Source organism: Falco rusticolus, chromosome 4, assembly GCF_015220075.1.
Source record: "Falco rusticolus isolate bFalRus1 chromosome 4, bFalRus1.pri, whole genome shotgun sequence".
Lineage (NCBI taxonomy): Eukaryota > Metazoa > Chordata > Aves > Falconiformes > Falconidae > Falco > Falco rusticolus.
The window spans coordinates 16,272,290-16,291,070 of record NC_051190.1 but is presented as its reverse complement, the minus strand read 5'-3'; the positions used below and the strand labels follow the sequence as shown (position 1 = coordinate 16,291,070).

The window sequence follows — 18,781 nt, the reverse complement described above, 5'->3', positions numbered from 1 at the left end:
AATTCAGGTTTTCGTTGGGACGATATTGCTGTTTCTATCCCCTTAGGCACTGATGGTTTTGCAGGGCTCTCCAGCTGCACGCAGGGACGTAGGTACTGGCGAAGGGGCTCTGGACTCAGTGGGAAGCAGGAGGATTGCCTGGCTAACAACTGTGTCAGGGAGCTGGCACTCAAGAACTTTAATCTTAAAACCGGTGTTAGTGGAAAGTTCAGGTTATTTGTATTTAATTCTGTCAAAGCCCCAACATGCTGTTTACAGAATGCCTTCCCCGTGAAGCTGGCTGAAAATAGGCGGTTCAACAGCAATATTCTCCATGTCGTTGTTCTGATAATATTCTTAGCAGGCAGGATGTCAGCTCTTGCTAAGGCAGAAGTGATAACCAGGGGCAGATTTGGTTGCAAGTGTATATAACTCCTGTTCTATTCCTCTCTTCTGCAGCAAATGAATTTGCTGTGACAGCAGCATTACTGAGCTGCTGTATGATTCTTTACACATGTTTTGCAATAACAAAGCCATCCTTGAAAATGAAGTGATAGGCATGCTGAACTCTCCAGTCACTCAGTGATTCACATTGCTTTTTCTGTTCTTCATTCATATGATGACAGTTTAGGCTCTTGAGGCTGCGACCGCAAGTCTGTATTTCTCTGTAGTGCCAGGTATTACCAGAAAACTAATAAAAACTGTCCTACCCCAAGAGTCTGTGGGGGAAGGACAAATGTTTCTGCAGCAGAGGAAGGCTGTGCACATGGTCCCAGAACCCAAGCAGAAGGGTGCATTGCCTGGCTTGCATGCCTTTAGAAAAACAGGTAGAAATAGATGCCTTAGTGAAGATTTAATAAAGCTGATCCAGACCAAAATGGGAACTTGGTAGCCTATGGATATCCCCGTCTGTCTGAAACTGTCTCCATCTCGGAGCTGTTTACCGTACGCTTAGGCTGGCCCACCAAGGCTGCTGTCCCTCTTGGGTTCCTGGCTGCCTCCCCTCTAGGATCACTCAGAGTGACTGACTCTAGGGACTGCCGGTTCGATGCGCTGATAAAAGGCAAGAAGTTGTCTGCTTTGGTTCCCCAGTCAGAAAAAGGGATTTGACAGCGCAGTCGTCTTTGCTTTTGTTTAAAAAATCAAACCAGATCTATTTCAGCCCTCTCTTATACTCCCTACTGTGTGACAGCCACCCCGAGCATCCCACCATCAGTGCCCAGCTTCAGCCACCCTCCAAAACTGCACATCATAGCTGGGAATCCACCTATTTGCTGCCTCATGCCCTTCTCAGACCTTCTCCCAGAGGGTAAATGCAGTTGGGGTTTTTATTTGAAGAGTTTCAGCCTGTTGGTCCTCCAGGGCAGCGGTGATGTGTGCTCCTGCGGCTCTTTCCTCAGCTAAGCGCCCACCATCCCTGCCAAGGCTCAGAGCCACAGCTGGTGGCTCCAGGCCAGTTACAGGTGGGTGAAGCCAGTGGTACCCAGCTGCTTGGTAGAAGAATGTCACTTTATTCCCTCTTGCTACTCTAAAATCTCCAATTTTTATTTTTCTTTCCATTTTTCTTGTTTGCCTGTCATCACCATCTCCCATTGCTACTTCTGTTTCTCCTTAAATAAGACGAACTATATAGATATACTTTTTCTATCAGTTTTGCTGACTTTTTCCTATCAGTAGTGCTGGTGCTCCATGGGTGAAAAAACAGCCATCAAAGTCCATTTACTACACTGCAGGTGAAGGACCACCCTGTGGCACTGTGAGCTTAATGCTGAGCTGCACTTAAGGGCTTTGCTGGATCAGCTCCTTGCAGGACTGATTTCCTGCAACTTAATGCTCAGCTGTTGCAACCCACGCTCCTCCCCTGCAGGCATCCGTTAGTCTTTGCACCCGTTGTGATCTGACCTGGTGGTTAAACCAAGTGTCTTTTAGTCTGATGGAGAATTAGAAGGATGGGGCAGCAGTGTCTCCTCTAACCTCCCCAAGACAGTGCCCAAATGCTGGGGAAGTACCAGGGCAATGAGCTGCAGAGAATGGCCCATCTCATCTGCTCCCCTTCCATAGTCTCTCCTGTTGCCATTGGCAGGACAGACAGGAGCTGGACCAGTGGTTAGACTCAGGAAGGTTATTTTCCTGTATCTTGAAACTCTTCTCTTTCCCCCACCACCAGGTGATGCAGCTTTTCCCAAGTTCCCCAGTGCACCATCCCACTGGGAGCAGGTAACTCCGTTAGTACTCACTGATGTTTCTCACCATGTATAGTCCAACCCGTGCTTCTGTCCTAACTTACTGCAAAATATCACCTTTCTCCAAGGAAGTACTGTGGCTGTTTGGCTGTATTTAGTGTGCCTCTGTGGTTGCCTTTTTATGCCTCTCCTCTTACACATTTTCTCAATGAGATGGTCATTGTCCAGGCCCTGCACAGCTGGCCTGAACTTGAACTGGTGGTGGGACCGCTGTTCAGTGGTGATGGGATCCAGGCTCTGTGTCGTGGCTGGCCCATCCGTGGCTGCTGGCTTCGTAACGTCTGCAGATGTCCTATGCATGCACATATGCACACACTTGCACACACGGGAGAAATAAGGCAATAAATAAAAGGGCAATTGCTGGGAATGTTTGTCTCCCAGAGCACTGGTTTTGAGTGTGGTAATTGAAATATCTGTTAGACTGCAGGAGACACATTAGAGCAGTAACATGCTTTCAAGAATGAGCTGTGAAGTTTAGCATCTTTGAGCAGATCCCTGAGCTGGGCATTGGGAAGTCTGTGTGCGTTTTTCCTATATTCCAGATTCACGCTGTATACCCCAAACGGCAATAACTGCTGTTGCTCGGATCCTAGGGACTGTAGTATTCAGAAACAAGGATGTGCGAAGATGAGGGATGCTAAGCACAAAGACATTTACGGTGTTTCTAACTTTCCTGGTGACTGATTTGTGCAGTCATTAAGGAAAAATGATGTAGTCAGCCTTGTTCCAAAGGCACTTAATGCTCTATTCATGTTTTAATTTTTACTAGCTCATGGGAGGGGTGAGTGAGCCAGCAGCATGGATGAAAATCTGTCTGATGCCCCATACCATGTGCAGGCTGATACCATTTGATCCCTACAGCATTAAGCCAAGATTTTCCTTTATAAAACCAGAGAGCGAGAAGCAGCCCAGTGCTCTTACAAACTCCCGGTGTGATGCACACCTGTGAAATAGGGCTGACATTCCTCAGAGAGCTCTTTACTTTGTGTTTCACTCCATCTGACACGGAGAAATCCTGTTCTTGAATGGGACTTCTAAATGGCATTATAATACAACTGTTCACTAAAAATATGAAGTGTCAGTTAGCTTAGGCTGCTTGCTGCTTCAACTGCTACTCTTTTAAAAGTGCCACAGCATGGAAAATAAGCCTTATCAGTGCCTTCCACATCCCATTATACCTGCATCCTTGGGCAGCTCACACATTTCCTAATTTGAGGATACGCCGTCTAATGCCTCCCTTCCTGGAGAGGCCTGCAGTGGCTATTTGGGGTTTTTTGCTTGCTTGTTGTGCAAGTTAAGTAGTGCAGAGTGGGGCAGGGACACAGCTTTCAAGGTAGCTTGATGTGCTCACAGCCCTGCTGGTTTCTGTACTGGGTAACGTCTTGGTATGGGATGTAACAACAGGGTGGGTGAAAGAGGAGGAGGAAGTGATATTGACTAGGTGGGCACTATAGAAAAGGAGATGTATGGCTACTGCAATTACCTGCTTTTCTCCATATACCTCATGAGGTTTCCCGGCTCAGGGAGATTACTGTGTGACTTCAGTGCTCAGGGCCTTACATCTTGCAGAAGTGAAGGAGCCCAAGAGCATCCTTTCTTCCAGGCAATCTGCGCTGCTGGAGGAACAGGCTCCAAACACACCAGCCTCTTCCCTTTGCTGCAGCAACACATCAAGTTGGACGCTTTTCTTTGAGAAACTTTTTGGGGGGGGTTCCTTTTTTTTTTTTTTTTTTTTAACCTGTCACAAGACATCATCTGAGGTCACTCACCAGTCTCTGCGGCCGGGTTTGGCAGCGGGAAGGTGAAGGTTTAGTGGATAGTTTCATTTCTCCCTTTTGCAACTTATCACTTGGGAAACTCTGTGTCTCTGCTGCAGCGCTGAGAGCAGAGCAGCAGAGACCCTGCAAGCACTGCAGAGCCAGGGCCAGCCGCTGTGGGTGTCCCCCCTAACCCGTGCCCAAGAGCCCTCAAGGGCACCAGGGAAAAGCCTGCTCTTGTGCACACCAAGGGATGCCCTCCAGCTCCAGGAGGGCTCCTCAGGGTGGCTTTACAGGGGTTCTGGACAGTGCTCGCAAACCTACTTGGAGTAGACACTCCAAAATCCCTAATGTTCACATCCTTTTGTCAAGCCTCCCATTTCTCTGGGGAGCCAGCCTGGATTAAGCATTTCTAAAGCCTCTTTCAAACGGCAGTGCAATGCTTCGGTGTGTTTCGCTCAGGTCTCAGGTCCAGTTGCCCTCCCTTGAATGTAGAGACCACTTTTCCCTCTTAAAAGCACAAAAATCAGATGGATTTTCTGGCTTTGTACCAGCTAAAATCGCCATGACCACGTGCTCTCGGCAGCTGGCCGCGTTAAGGTATGGCTCCCGCTCACAGCTTTGCAGGGAAGGAAAGCCGGGCTGGGTGAATCCCACTGTGTTCCCACCCTGCAGGCATGGGCTTCTCACTGTGCCGATGCACCAGGGGTGAGCCCACACTAAAACAGATTGGTGGAAGGAACAGGGTCTCACAGTAGCAACAAATACTTCCTAAAGTGCTGCAGCCACGGGAGAAACCATGGCATGGAGCTGCGCCCCTGTTTTAAGCCTGTTGCTTGTCTCGCTGAAGCCGAGGGAGTTACCTGCTAAAATACCTTGTTGTGAGGCTAACAAGTTTGGATGGCACAGAGCTGCTGTTGCTGGATAACACACAAAGTCATTTTAAGACTTCTGGTAAAGGTCCAGCCGGAGAGGAGGGATCCGGGCTTTCCTTGGCAGTGTGTCTGCTGATGTCCCTGGTGCTCGAGAGACTTCAGAGGTGCAGAAGTCACAGGGCTGTGATCTCAGCGTCGGATAGCAGCAGTGTGAGTTATAGTACGGGCTGATGGAGACTAATAGGATGCTGAAATGTAAGGACAAGGGTGCGTGGTTGGGCTCTGCTCGGAGTTGCAGGAGTTTACTGACATCCAGGAGCACAGCCCCCCATGGACAGGGGCTGTAACGCACGGTAGGGCTCTCTCGCTTTTCTCCTTTATTTCATCCAGCACATGTTTCAGCTCAGATTGTTGGAAAGGATGAACAAGGCCTTACTTACGAGCGCTTACTTTCCATATAATCCTTAATGTGTGGAAATCTAAACCTACAAGGATTGATTTTAATTTCCTCCAAAAAGTTGCTCCTGGCAGAATCTGATAAAGCCATATTTAGTCTAATTCTTCCCAGCCCCAGCCCTGCCCTTGGTGAGCTATCGGAGCATACCTATCTTTGGGAATTCACTTGGTGATCACCGCAGCTTGCATTCATTATCTTAAATACCTCCCAAATCGTTGGCTGATGCTTGAGAGGCCTGGAAAAGCGGTCTAACAGCATTTTCTGAAAACCTTCACTTTTGGGGGAGAATGTCCCCAGGTTCTTGCAGGTGGTTTGCTTTTCTGCCTCATGTTGAACTGCCCCTTCAATGCACAGTTTTGCCTTGACTGTTTTGTGCTGCCTCTTTTCACCAAGATTTGCTCATTTCTGCCCGGGGCTGTTGCACCCTTTGGGTACCAGCCCCCAGCCTGGCAGCGGCACAGCCCCAGTACGAGCTCCCAGTGCAGAAGAGCAGGTCATGGTCTCCCCACAGGAGGGTCAGAACCTGGGATCAGCCAGCCAGAAATTTTCTACAAGTTTTTAAGAGCTTTTGGGGTACATACTCTGGGTTTTTCCTGCTACCAGCCTAGTGAATCAAGTAGCAGCCTTTCTATTTTAGAGAGATCTTAATGAACAAGATAGACTGTCATCTTCCAAAATATCAGAGTAGGATGTGCAGCAAGGTTTAGTTTAAAGCAGTTTGCATGTGCTTGGTAAAACAGAATAATCTTCCTCATTCCTGAACTCTGAAACAAAAAACAAATTTTTGTGGAAACAAAAACACAAGCTTGCCGCTGTGCTGGAGCAGAGTGATGCCTTGTAGGAGATATTTAGCATCGTGTTGTGACCTTTCTGGAAACAGTTGATAGGGAAATATTTTTGTCCTATTTATTTAAACTTTTTCCTTTCCTTTATTTAAACTAGGCAGTGTATTTATTTGAAAAAATCACCAGCGTGCCAATCCCTGGTTCTTGGCATGTTAACAAAACGAATTATGCCATAAACATAAACCCCTTAAATCTGTGCTCAAATGCTTTGATCTTAATGCTCTTAGGAAAGTTCTTTTGTTCTTATTCTCCATGTAAAGCGCCAGGTGTGATTTGTGGTGATTTTAGGAGATAATAAAGATAATAACAAGAGGAAGGTTTACAGATCCTTTAGTGTACCGGCTATAGCTGTTTTTTGAAATAGTATTCCTATATTATTTTATGTGCCACAATAAGCTTGGTTATTTCTAAGAAACAACATAGTGTGGTGTTCTCACACCATCCTCCATGCCTGGCTATCCTCCCAGGTTCACCCAGGGGTGTTGTTTGCTGCTGTGCCTCCATGACAGGCTGGAAACAGCATTTCAGAGCAATGTTTTCCCACTCTGGAGTGGAGGCAGGGATGGGTTGACCATGGGCATGCCCAAGTGCATGTGATCCTCAACTGTAGGAAGCTGGTTAGCGAAAAAGGTCAATACGGTACCTCGGTTACACCTTCAGGGCTGGATCCAGAGGTGATTAAAACCAATAGAAGTCTTTCTGTTGACTTGCAAAGAACCTTGGATGAGGCTGCTATTGCACAAAGAGCCACCTGTCCATCCGCAGGACTTGGAATTATTTTCTACAGGGGGGGAGGATAGAAAAGAAGTCAAGAAAAAAAAAAAGAAAAATATGAAAAGAGTGGTTTTGTCTGTTCTATTCAGATGTTTTAAAGAAAGCAAGGTCAAAGCTTACCTCACCATGGCACTGAAAGATACCATAAGTGGGTGGCAGCGTTTGCAGTGATGAAGAGTCCTGCTGGTAAAATTCAAAGTTTCTTCAGGGTCGAAAATAAATGATGAGGCTGATGGCAGTAGCTATGTGTGTTGCTTCCTTAAGTCATATGGCGTTGAGACGAAGCCCACTGTTTTGGGCTTTGAGTAAATTTTGGGTAAATTATTTTCTGCATGTGGCTCACACATGCTTCAAAACTACGTGCCAAATAAAAGCTGGAAATACCTAAGATGTATTAGAAGGCAGTTATGAAGTAGACTCTTTGCAAAGGAATTTTCAGTCTCTGATACTTGGTTATGTTAGACTTTTTTTTTTCTGTCAGTGCAAATGAGATCATAACTCACATGTGCATGAGAGCAAATGAGTGGTTTAGATCTAAAAATGCACAGCTGCCTAAATTTGATTTGTATTAAAGACAGACATAGAAATGATTAATTCCAGCATCTTGGGAATTACATTTAAGTATTAACAAAATTAGGGAAATTATGCCTCAACCTCTGAGTGCACCAAGGTATGCATGCAGTCTTCTTTGATCACGAGATAAATGTCAGAATCAGGCTCCACGCCCAAGTTAAGCAATTTGTAAAAGGGGAATAATAATTTTGGAAATGACTAGCACCACATTATTTGTGAGATCAAATACTTATCAACCGACTTCAGGTCCCCAGAACTGTTCTTGTTTTATTGCATGATACAGTTATTCTTCCCTTGGGATAAATACTGGATCCAATGTATTTTTTAAATTAGAGAAAAGATGTGCTAGGCTGTACTGGCTTGGTATGTGGGGCAAGAGAGAGTCCTGATGAGGTCTATGAATTTATGTTTTAGCTTTGGCTGTCACAGTAATGTGGCATCGACCTGCATGGAGAGCACTTACTGAGGAGCACTTGAATTTTGTGGAAATATCGGTGTTGGCGTTTAGTCCAAAGACAGTAAATGGATGAAAGTATTAGAAGTTTACAACTCGGTTCAGAAGGATTTGACAGTTTCTTCTCGCTGCTGACGTTCGTTGCCTGGGGAGAGATGCAGGGAGAATGAAAAAAATGAACTTCTGATGGAATTTGAAGGCTTATAAAAATAAGATAACATTCACTCAATCTTTTTTCTGTTGATACTAAAGAAAGACGTGAAGTTTATGAACCTGGGTAACTCATGGAAGTCTTGTTTTGAAACAGGGGACAGAATTCCCTCTGTTTCTCAGTGCAAGGTTGAATGTTGCTCGCTGGGGTTTTTTAGCCTGTCTTGAAATTGCATCTGGGCTCAGGAAAACTCAGAGGCAGCCATCCCTGCCGGAGGCTCACCTGGCTTCCCCACCTCTTGGAGGAGCATCATTAGTGGCCCTGAAACCCTGTTGATCACAGAGGACATCAGCTACCTTTTCTCAGCCTGTAACAGCCTTGCAGCAGGAAAGTGGCTTTTTCAGGACATAGCTTATACAAGCTTTTAAACAGCAATGTCTGATCTTGTTAAGTTACACCCATTTCTTTCCACATTGGTCTGAAGTTTTCCCTATGATTTCGAAGCAAGTTACTACTCTCACTGGTTCTGTGTGTACCTCTTAACACAATAGGGGCTGAATGCATTGGAAGTAGGGCTGTAATTTAAAATAATCACAGCTGTAAATGTATATGCCAACTTCTATTCTAATGGATCTTCCAGAACTGCTACATATATAAATTGTAGTTTTTTAGATTTCGAATGTATTCATAGGCTGGGAAGAGCTCAGGCTATAATTTATTTCTTAGGAAATATACTGATGGAGTTCCAAAATGAAGGTAGAAGCCTCATCTCTGCATGTTTCCTGCATTCTGAAAAGAAAGCAAAACATTTTATGTTGAAAAATGGTTGAAACAGTGTGTTTGTGCCCAAGGATTAAACCAGGATGCTTATGACATAGTATGTAATGACTTGCATAATGTGTAATGAAGAAATTGAAGCTGAGTCTCTGGGTGCATCATGCTGAGTAAGAGGCTTGTTCTACACGAAACTGTCATATTAAATTCTTGTCGTGATTCCAGACCCCTTTGATTCCTAAATCTTTTGGAGGAGACTAATCTGAAATCAAAGTGAAGTTGCTTGGGGTTTGCATGCCAGAAGTGGTCACATTTGAAAAAGTTCAGTGAACCTGCAGAGGGAGGTTGAAATTAGTTGCTTCACTACAAAGCTTACAGCTAACATACCTGCTGGTTTGCTTTTTGCTTTGATTCTTCAGGCTCTGCCTTCTTGCCACCTTCTGAGTTGTTTTCAAAATGCATAAATCTTAAGGATGAGCATGTCCTGGTTTCAGTCTGTTTAGTTAAAAAAAAAAAAAAAATCAGCCTACATTGGTAAAACAACCATGAGCTTTATTACGAAGGACATGGAAAGATGCACTTTTCTCTTCCATCTTGTCCTTTGTTCACTTATTTTCCTCTGTGAAGGTGTATATCACACTTCACTTTCCTGATTTACCAACATTTGACCTCCCTTTGTACCAAAGTAAATGGAAATGGTTCTTTCAAGTCCTCCTAAGCAGATACTGAGGGCTCCTGCCTTGATCCCTGTAAGATGACTCTGCTCCTTTGAAACCACTGGAGCAATGCTAGGAATCCAGCCTGTTATCCCTGCTGAATGTCAGCTGCTTTCTCTGTTTTGATATTGACATTTTGGGGGGCTTTGACTAAGAATATCATGCAATATTCAGTGCAAATGGGAGCATTTCCAGTGGTTAAATTCTGCCCTTCTGTATCCCCCTCAAGCTTTGCGTAGGCTGCCGGGGACCTGGGGATGGGCTTTTTGGTCCACTTAAAAGAAAATGCCCTGGGTAGCATGGCCCATATATAACCACGTAGGTGGCCCTGCATGGAAACTGATCTGTTGTTACTTTATATTTACAGTGTTCTGTCTCCTGTGGAAGGGGCCAAAAGCACCGCAGTGTGTACTGTTTGTCAAAGGAAGGGAGGCATGTAGAAGAAGATTATTGCAAGCACCTTGCTAAGCCCAACATGCAAAAGAAATGCAGAGGGGGCAGATGTCCGAAGTGGAAAGCAGGAGATTGGGGACAGGTGAGACGCACTGTACACCTTTTTGCACCCTTTGATATTATTCCTCCATCAAATTGGTTAGAAGCTGGTTTTCCCATTGCTTCTGTCCTCTTTAATTTTGCAAGGGTAAAAGTTTTGGGGCAGATCCTCAGGTGCTGTAAAGCAGCGTAACTTCATGGACAGCAGTGGAGCACCACTGATTTGTACCAGCTAAAAATGTGGCAACTTGCTTTTACTGTCTATCTGAAAGCAAATTCCTTGTACATTTTAAGTTTCTGCTAGAAAAGGCATTAGTATATAATATTAAAGAGAACCTACTAGTTATTCATGCTTGTAATACCGTTATTATTTAAATGTGTCACATTCCAAGCAAAATCTTCCTGAGTCTTGAGAAAACTGAAAGTAATTTTATCAGCTTCCTGGGAAAGCCTAAAAAATAATCAGAGCTGTTCATTAAAAATGCTTTTCACTACCTTTTGTTTCTTAACAAGCTCATCACTTGATTTTGCTTCATTAAAAAGTCAGACACTGATGCATAGAGCAGAGGCTGCTGGAAATGTGAAAGTGCTTGGCGTTATTAAGTGTCTTGTTTGCTGAAAGCATACCTTGAACCCTTGTTTTCCTGAAAATAACGTCTTTGTCATCACATTGAATCTGCTGCATCAAATTTTTATCTCTGAACCTTGCTTCTCCCTCTACCTCATTAGTGTGCTAATCAGCAGAATTATTGAAAATCTCGGACTAAATGAACTGTTAACTTGTAAAACATAATGTTCTCATGCAGTCTGTCTTCCAAATTAAGGTACAAAACACCACTTCTCACTGTATGCAAGTTCCCTGAAAGATAAACCACTAACATTGCCACAGGCACACACACAAATGCTAGGACTAGGACAGCATACTGTTGTTTAATGTCACCTATTAAAAAAGACAATAAACCCATCGATGTTCTATGATTGTTTTCAGACTAGTATTTGTTGTAATGCTTACCTTTGAATTCATAGGATGGGAGTAGTTACCTTTAGGTGTGTAAAGGGCTGAGGGCACCTTCACCATGGAGGTTCAGTTCCTGAGGTCTGGGTCCCTTACCCAGGGTATGGCTGGGAGCACCCAGGTAGCCCTGCCAAATGCACGGTGCTGCTCCTCTGTTGGAAATTAAGTCAATATTATTACCTTTATGACCTGCAAGACTTGAGTCCTCAATTTTATACAGAAAGCTAGACTGAAAAGAAACGAGGCCATTAGATAGTCTTGTCATAGTCGATTTGCGCCTTGTTTAAAGTGACTGCTCCTGAAAGCCATTTTTTATAGCTAATAGCTGTAAACATAATGTAATGATCTGTCGATTGCATTAAAATACACTAATGTTAATTGATAAAAGTGCGTGTTTTAAAATTCCCACTATTCCACCGCATGTTCAGAGTTAATTTTATGCAAGTGGAGAAAGAAACCCAAGTTAATCGGCGGATGAGGTGATTTATGGCCTGAGGTAATCTCTTGTGACTAGGCAATTAAGAAATATTTGTATGCTAGCAATAAGGCTAAGAACAGGCAGCGCATTTCCAGGGGTAGCTCCTCAGCCCAGCTCCCTGATGCTGTATGGGCTCAGCCAGCCGGCATCTTGCTTGGGGGAAAAATAAAGGGGTGGAAAGGCTCACTCTGCAACATCAATCACACTGGGCTCTTTAAAGGCACCTGAAATGCTCTGACATGGCTTCCTGGCACCCTGACCCTCGCTGGTGCTGGCGGCGTCTCTTTGCCCGTGACCGATGAAGAGCTGGGGCTGTCAGAAGTTTGGAGCACTGGCAGTGGCTGTCCCTGCGAGAGGCGCGCAGGGCTTGCACAGCTTTGCAACAGATTTGATGCCTTAGAGCTGTGGTGGATTTAGGTGCTGAACTTCTCATGAAAACTATGAAACAGGCAGGGGTTTAGCACTGGATATGCGGTAGACCAGGAGTTAAATGGGCATGGAAACTCTGTGTCACCTTCCCCATCACCAGTGCCACTGTTGAAGATAGGAGCCATGATGAGTTTGCACTTAAATACTATCAAAAAAAGCTTTCTGAGGGTCTAATTGCCTCTGAAAGATAATCCCAAATCTGAGCAGCTGTGGACTGGTTGCCTTTTGTCCTGGGTAAGCAAGCAAAAGTCTGCGTGAGAAATAAGGCAAGGTTTTCCTTTAAAAGTGCATCCTCCTTGTCACCTTATATACACAGGACATGTGCCTGCATGTGGTTTGTTTTTTCCTTTTGGGAAAAGGAATGATTAAAAAAATCAGGATTAAAAAAATACAGGAATAGTTAAAAATGAGTCCTTGTCAGCGGCTGGCTAGGCTGGTTCTCTGGTTCCCGTATTTTTTCCCTCTGAATGTTTTGTATTCAGAGTATTCAACTGGGTAATTCTTTTCTACATTGTTATGAATCCACTTTCCTGCAGCAAAGTGTTTTTAATATATCCGTAATAATCAGAAGGGAAGAAATGAGGCTTTTTCTCCAAGTTCTAACTGTGCTTGTGTCTGCACTGAAATGTCAGATTTAATGTTTTGCATCTCCTAAGTGGTATCAATTATGGCCATTTACCTTTCACTTAGCAAAAATACCAATGTTTATTCTGCTGTCTGATATTTACATATTTCAGCTACAGGCGGAAATCCAGCCCTGCCTAAAAACATAGGTAGAGCTTCTCCAGAGCCGAGCTGGCACTCGGCAATTTGGTGATTGACTCCCAGCGGAGAAAGGAGCACTCCTGGGAATGTATAGACTCCCCTGGAAGGACAAGCAGGCTGCCTGGCTCGTGGCATCCCATACAGGAATATTTAAATACAGCAAAGGTCGGCTGCCCCAAACTGAGTATCCTCTGGCTGTGCCAGCCAGCTCTATTCCCCCGAAGTAGACACAGGCTGGCTGACCAGCATTCTGGATTAAAATAGCCAGGATAAAAATGGTGTTAAAACCCACCTCTGTAACAGAGCATACCGGGGTTATTTTGAAGCCAGCCATAAACCCAGCCGGAGCCATGGCAATGCTGATGCTTTAGCCTGGGCTGCAGGAGGAAGCATCCCACAGGAGATGCCTCGATCCACTGGGAAAACTCCCGTGGTCCCACCTCGCCAACCTCACCAGCCCTTACCCCACCACAGCCCTCCTGTGGCCCCAGAGCTGGCCTCACCTGCAGCTTCAGCTTCTCGGGCTGGGGATGCGCTAGGATTTCTTTCTCCCGGGATGTGGCTGGATGGCATTGTGGCAGCTGGCCACCGAGTGAACTTAGAAAGCCCATTCAGCTAGGGAAAGCCTCCCCTACACACATCCTTGCAATTAACTCAAGGAAAACCTCTTTGCTTGCTTGCTCGCTTGCAGGAGGGCAGCTCAGAGCTCTTCCAAGGGACAGTCCTGGACGTGGCAGCCCTGGCCTGGGGTTCTGGGGGGGCTCACTCCCCCACTGCAAGTCCTCCCACCGATTCGGTCAGGGTGCGGCACCGATCTTAATGGGTTTACACAGGGGTAAAGTTTTGCCCAGGCACGTGGTGGGATGAGCTGACAGCTTTGCCCGGTGCCATGCTTTGCCCAGCACAGCCAGGGACCCCCCCCAGACCCAGACCCACTCTGCTGGGCTGTCACACGCAGCACAGCCCCCCGTGACAGAGCCACAGTGCGACTTGCTCTCCCTCATCACAATGCACCCGGGCATGTGCTTTTTGGGTGGGTGATAAATGCAAACCAAAAGGCATTTTACAGCATGGTATGCATCCTGGCGTATATGTTTCTCCAAGTTTGTGGCCGTTATTCAGTTTAACTGTCCCCTATGGAATGTGTAGCCCAAACAGTGCCGTTAATCACAAGGAGGCAGCGCAGCATATGGGAAGCATTTGCATCACCAGTGACAGAAATCTCACTGCTGCTTTCAAAAGTTACACCAAAAAACTCCCACCCTCTTACACATATCTGAAGCCAGGCAAATAGTCACAGTCAGCTTTTCTTTGGCCCTCTTGGCTTTATGGGGCATTTGGATAGTAAAGCAAACAGAGCATTACGGAGGAATACTCTGCAGAAGAGAATTGCTTCCCTGTTAGGCACCGCTTAATTCCCTGCCTTAAGAAGGCTCGCTTTTATGGGTATTGCAATAACGGACTGTAAACTTGTTTTCTTAGTTCCCGGCGTATTAATAAGGTTGTTTATATTAGTTGTTAATTCAGGAAATGGTTAATCGTAATAGCTGTGTTTTACATGCATACCTTTGATTTTTACACGCTTTCTTCTATGAATGCAAATTCTCTTTATTCCAAATCTATACAGTATACTAGCCAGGCAGAATCCGTACCAGAGGGACTTCTAAGTACTGCTAAACATATTACAGTGTGCAGTCACAATACTAAGAAATGTTGCATGAAAGAAAAAACAAGCTTTTAAAAGCATTGTAGTGTAGATAATAATTTGAAGTTGTCTGAGAAACAGAGAAATCCAGGCTTTTCTTGCTGTGCCTAGAAGTGGAGAGAAATGTGCCCACAGTGTAATTAAGGAAATAGGAAATGCAGTTAATTTTAAAGACATTTGTTTTCACAAACTAACATTATGTCCTGGCTTGTGTGCATGTGCATGTTTAGATGCATGCTGAAAGAAATCCCAGCTGTATCATGCCTTTACCTCTCTACTTCTACAGACTTGCTTCTGTTATTCAGGTTTGCTTTTCATTAAAGTCCACTCCATTTGTGGCATTTGATATATTTTGAACTACTACTTTTTTGAGCCGAGTGCCTGAGAAGTAATATACAGAGCCTCGCCACCTCTCGTGTGTTGTGATGGTTTAGCAGTGCCGTTATCTCCAGAGGTTTTTGCAATAAAAATCCTGGCTGGGAAATCCTGACCCCACTAAAGCTAACAGCAAAAATTCCCACTGGCTTCAGCAGAGCAGGGATTTTAGCCTGTCTGCTCTGCCCTTGCAAAAATTTTCCCTTGTGCAACAAAAAGCCGCACCTGTAAGTTTAAACACCGGTGTTAGAGCGTTGCTCTCCCTGCCCAGAGCACAGGGTGAACCGCAGGAACTTACCATGGTGGCTGCGACAGGGACCACCACTCACCTTCCATCCCTTCCTGCAGTGCTCAGCGTCCTGTGGCCGGGGCGTCCAGCGCCGTGCGGTGCAGTGCCACAGCGGCACCCCGAAGGCGGCCGAGGAGGCAGAGTGTGACCCGGCCAGCCGGCCCTCCTCGCAGCGGGACTGCCACCTCCCCGAGTGCCCCACGCACCGCTGGGCAGCCGGCGAATGGCAGGCGGTAAGTGGCGTCCCCCCTTCGCCCTTCCCTGGGGTCACGTCACTTGTGCTCTCAAGCGTGCCACACGGGAGGATGCTGGGGACGGGGGCCACCGAGGCAGAGGTCGCTGCCGGAGGGCCGGGGGATTGGGGTTGCAACCCCAGGCTTGTCAAAACAAAACAAAAAAAACCCAGAGGAAATGCTCATGAGTGCTGGCTGGAAGGGGGAGCTGAGAAATACCTCTGTAGGGTTAATTTATTGCTTCGTGCCGCCCTGCGTTTGGCTGGGACCTATGCAAATATTGAGCAGGGTTTGGATAGGGCGGATTTGGGGCTGATCCTAGAGGCTGAGCCCTGCCGTGCCGCTCCACTGTGCCTGTGGGTTCGGAGGAATTGGGGATGTTGATAGTGCCCCGTTACCCCAGCTCCTTCTGACCTCTCTCTCCTTTCATGACGCCCCTGGTCCATGCTTTCTGTCGAGCCACGAGCAGCGCTGAGATGAGGTCTCCCATGGGACACAGTGCTTTTCCAAATGACCAGGATCAGCCCCCAGCAAACCCAGCCCTTAAGCTGGAGCAGGGGATATAGCTGCTGCTCCAGTGGTTCTGGGAGCGGCTCTAACTCGCCTGCAGTGTGGATGATGGGTGGGCCGGAGGCTGAGGGGGTGGCAGGAGGACAAGGGAGCTCCAGGCAGGAGGAAGGGGTTCAGGAGGAGCCCTCGCACCAGCTGCCCGCAGGGTGCTGTGGCAGGCTTTGAGCGCACAGCCATTTTGGCAGAGAGAGTTCAGACCAGGCACTGAAATGATTATTTTCTCTCTGGTTTCGTTCCATTTTTAACAATCCCTGGGTGAGAGTCCTGCCCCAGTTCTCTATCCCTCTCCCACTGTCCCAGACTCTTCACTGCTGTCCAGGGACTGCCAGCCTTGGAACTGGGAAAAGCCATGGAGCTTCCAGCTCTGGGGAGCTGACTCCTGCGTCACACAGACTGCAGAAGAGGCAACCACTCCTATGGAGGGGATGTCCTCGTCACCTAGGGAGAAAGGGAGTGCTCATCATGGACCCTCCATGGGGATGCCGGGGATGGAGAGGGGCAGAGGATCCTCCCATGCCAGGTGCATCAGCCTCCCTGCAAAACCATTGCTGGTCCCGGTGGCAGAGCAGCAGGGACTCAATCCTGCACCCTTTCAACAGCAAAGGTCTTCTGGGGGTGCACGATCAGAACCTGATCCTGGTTGCCCTGGTGCCTGCAGTGTGCAACACCGGGGAGCAGAAGAACTATGCATCAAACGGGGATCCAGCTTTCCTTGGCAGTCAGGCTGCTTTTATATTGCTCCTGCGTGGCCCAGGGAGGTGTGGAAGGGGGACCAAACTGGCCGAGGACCCTTCCTCTGCCAAGACAGTGTAAAGAGGCCATGGTGTAAATGCAAGGCAGGGCCTCCTGCTCCATTAAAAAAAGATGGAGAGGCACTGCCAGGTTCCAGCTCAAAGCCTTGGTGTTCGCAGACACTTCCAGAGCCTGCCTTTATTGTGCCACTAAAAAGAAAAAAGAAAATAAAAAAAGGAAAGAAAAAAAGGGGGAGGATAGGAAAAGCAATTTTAATGATGAGAGAAAAAGCATCTCACGCATGCAGAGGCTGCACAACTTTTTCACCGCAGCAAGAAAAAAAAAATCAAGGTTAAGGCAGCGCCTGCTTTGCTGTCATCCTTCCCTACGGGCTCGTTCATGGCTCCTTACTGCGAGAGCACCCCAGACTGCAGGCAGCGGGTGCATGACTTTATTGATATCCTTGCCCGTGGTACCTTGGCCTGACGGGGGTGGTACAAACAAGTTTAGCTTCATCTCCTCGGTCTCAGCAGCACTGCGAAGCTGGGTTTATAATCCTGTGTAATGCAGCCAGCAGCACAAGAGGCCGGGGGGGTCTGTGCCCCGTTCCCACCTGCCAGGGAGCCGAGGTGTGATGGGAAGCAACAGGGAGTGAAGCTGAGCTGACCAAGCAGTGGTACCCAATGGAAGCATCCCAGCCTGGAAAAGAAACGTAGGAATGGCTGAGGGGCTCCAGCAAGTTCCTTGCAATGAACTTTTGCTTTTACAGAGCCCCTTAAATTTCTTCAGCTAATACATTTACAGGCAGCAAAGTAGGTCACCAAACAGCATGCAGTTGCAGTCCTTACCCAACAGTTTAATTAGCCCTGTAATTAGCTCCTACCCATCCTTTCACCTTCTTTCTCTTATTTCTGCAACTTTTCAAACCAGTGGTAAGAGGCCCCTGCCCTAGCAAGCCCTCGGTGGGAAGTGGGTGCTGATGTTTTCCTAAGTTTTCCAGAGCTTCCCATTGCACTGGGAAATATTTAACATGTTACAAAGATTTTTTGTTTGTTTGTTTGTTTTTTCTCCCAGGGGAGCTTTGCTAGGGATGTGGGCTGGAAGTGTCCTCACCCATATATAATCATTAATAGAAACATGCATGACATGCCCAATGTGAGCTCACCTCCTTGGCTGACTCCAAGCCACTCTTCCTCTGAGCACTTATTTTGTTCTGATGTACCTCGGAAAAAAAGGAATAGCACCTTCTCCCCAGCCACAAGTACTGGCTGCGTGTTATTTATAGTGAGGAGGCAGATTGCATTAGTATTCTCTGAGCAGGGAACAGCAATGAACCCTAATTGACATGAAAGGCGGGATGTAAAATAACATCCCAGTGCTGTCTTGTTCTTGATTTCTTATCTTTAAAGGGAATCTGTTGAGAGGGGGGATTTTTATTGTTCTTCCTTCTTGTTGTTTAGAAAAAAGTTAGTCTTGCCAATGAAAAGGAATAGGGAACTTATGGGGAACCATTTATTGCTCTCTTGGTGTAACACCATTAATTAGTTGTTCTCAGTGCCCACACCAGGGAGAAGAGAGTCAGTAGAAAGGGCCTTGCTAATGTCAAAGTAAAATTCAGACCACGGTCACAAAGCAAAAGGGAAAACTGGGAGAGAGAAGGATTTGGTGAGGCTTTTTATGAACTTCTGTGGAAGGACACTGACTCTGGCAGTTGCAATTCAGTTCTTGAATCTTTGACATTTGCCATTTGGGGGAAATTGTGCCATCCTTGCCTGATTAGGATTGCAGAGTTACCCAAGGCGTGTTTGAAGTGTTCATGGCATGGGGTTTCATTTCATCTCCGTGTCAGATTTTGGTTTTTTTTTTAAAAAAAGAAAACAATTAATGCTTTTGCAAAGCAATGCCTTTGGGATTTTTTTTAATTGCTATTATTACTCTTCTGAAACAGTTGCAGAAGTGCTTGAAATGGTCCTTAATTTGAACTGCCAGGAAAATAGTTCAGAATTTGGGAAATGAGGCAAAAGAGACAAATATTGTCAAATGCCTGACCTGTTTTTCAGCTCTTGCTATCAATAGCTGTTATACCCTGGGCCTGCTGTT

General features: G+C 46.2%; 1 protein-coding gene across 7 annotated transcripts in view; it reads left to right on the top strand.

Moving 5' to 3' along the window:
- Positions 1-18,781, top strand: part of ADAMTS9 (ADAM metallopeptidase with thrombospondin type 1 motif 9) — an 86,180-nt gene that overhangs the window by 51,163 nt on the left and 16,236 nt on the right. For 6 of the 7 annotated variants that reach the window (XR_005103628.1, XM_037383189.1, XM_037383190.1 and 3 more), the window contains exons 29-30: positions 9,966-10,133; positions 15,206-15,379. Coding sequence is in view for 6 of the 7 variants with exons in the window: in XM_037383189.1 (XP_037239086.1) it covers positions 9,966-10,133; positions 15,206-15,379 (342 nt within the window). In the remaining variant the exon portion in view is untranslated. The remainder of the gene's footprint in view (positions 1-9,965; positions 10,134-15,205; positions 15,380-18,781) is intronic. The other variant, XM_037383192.1, reaches the window with a different exon arrangement.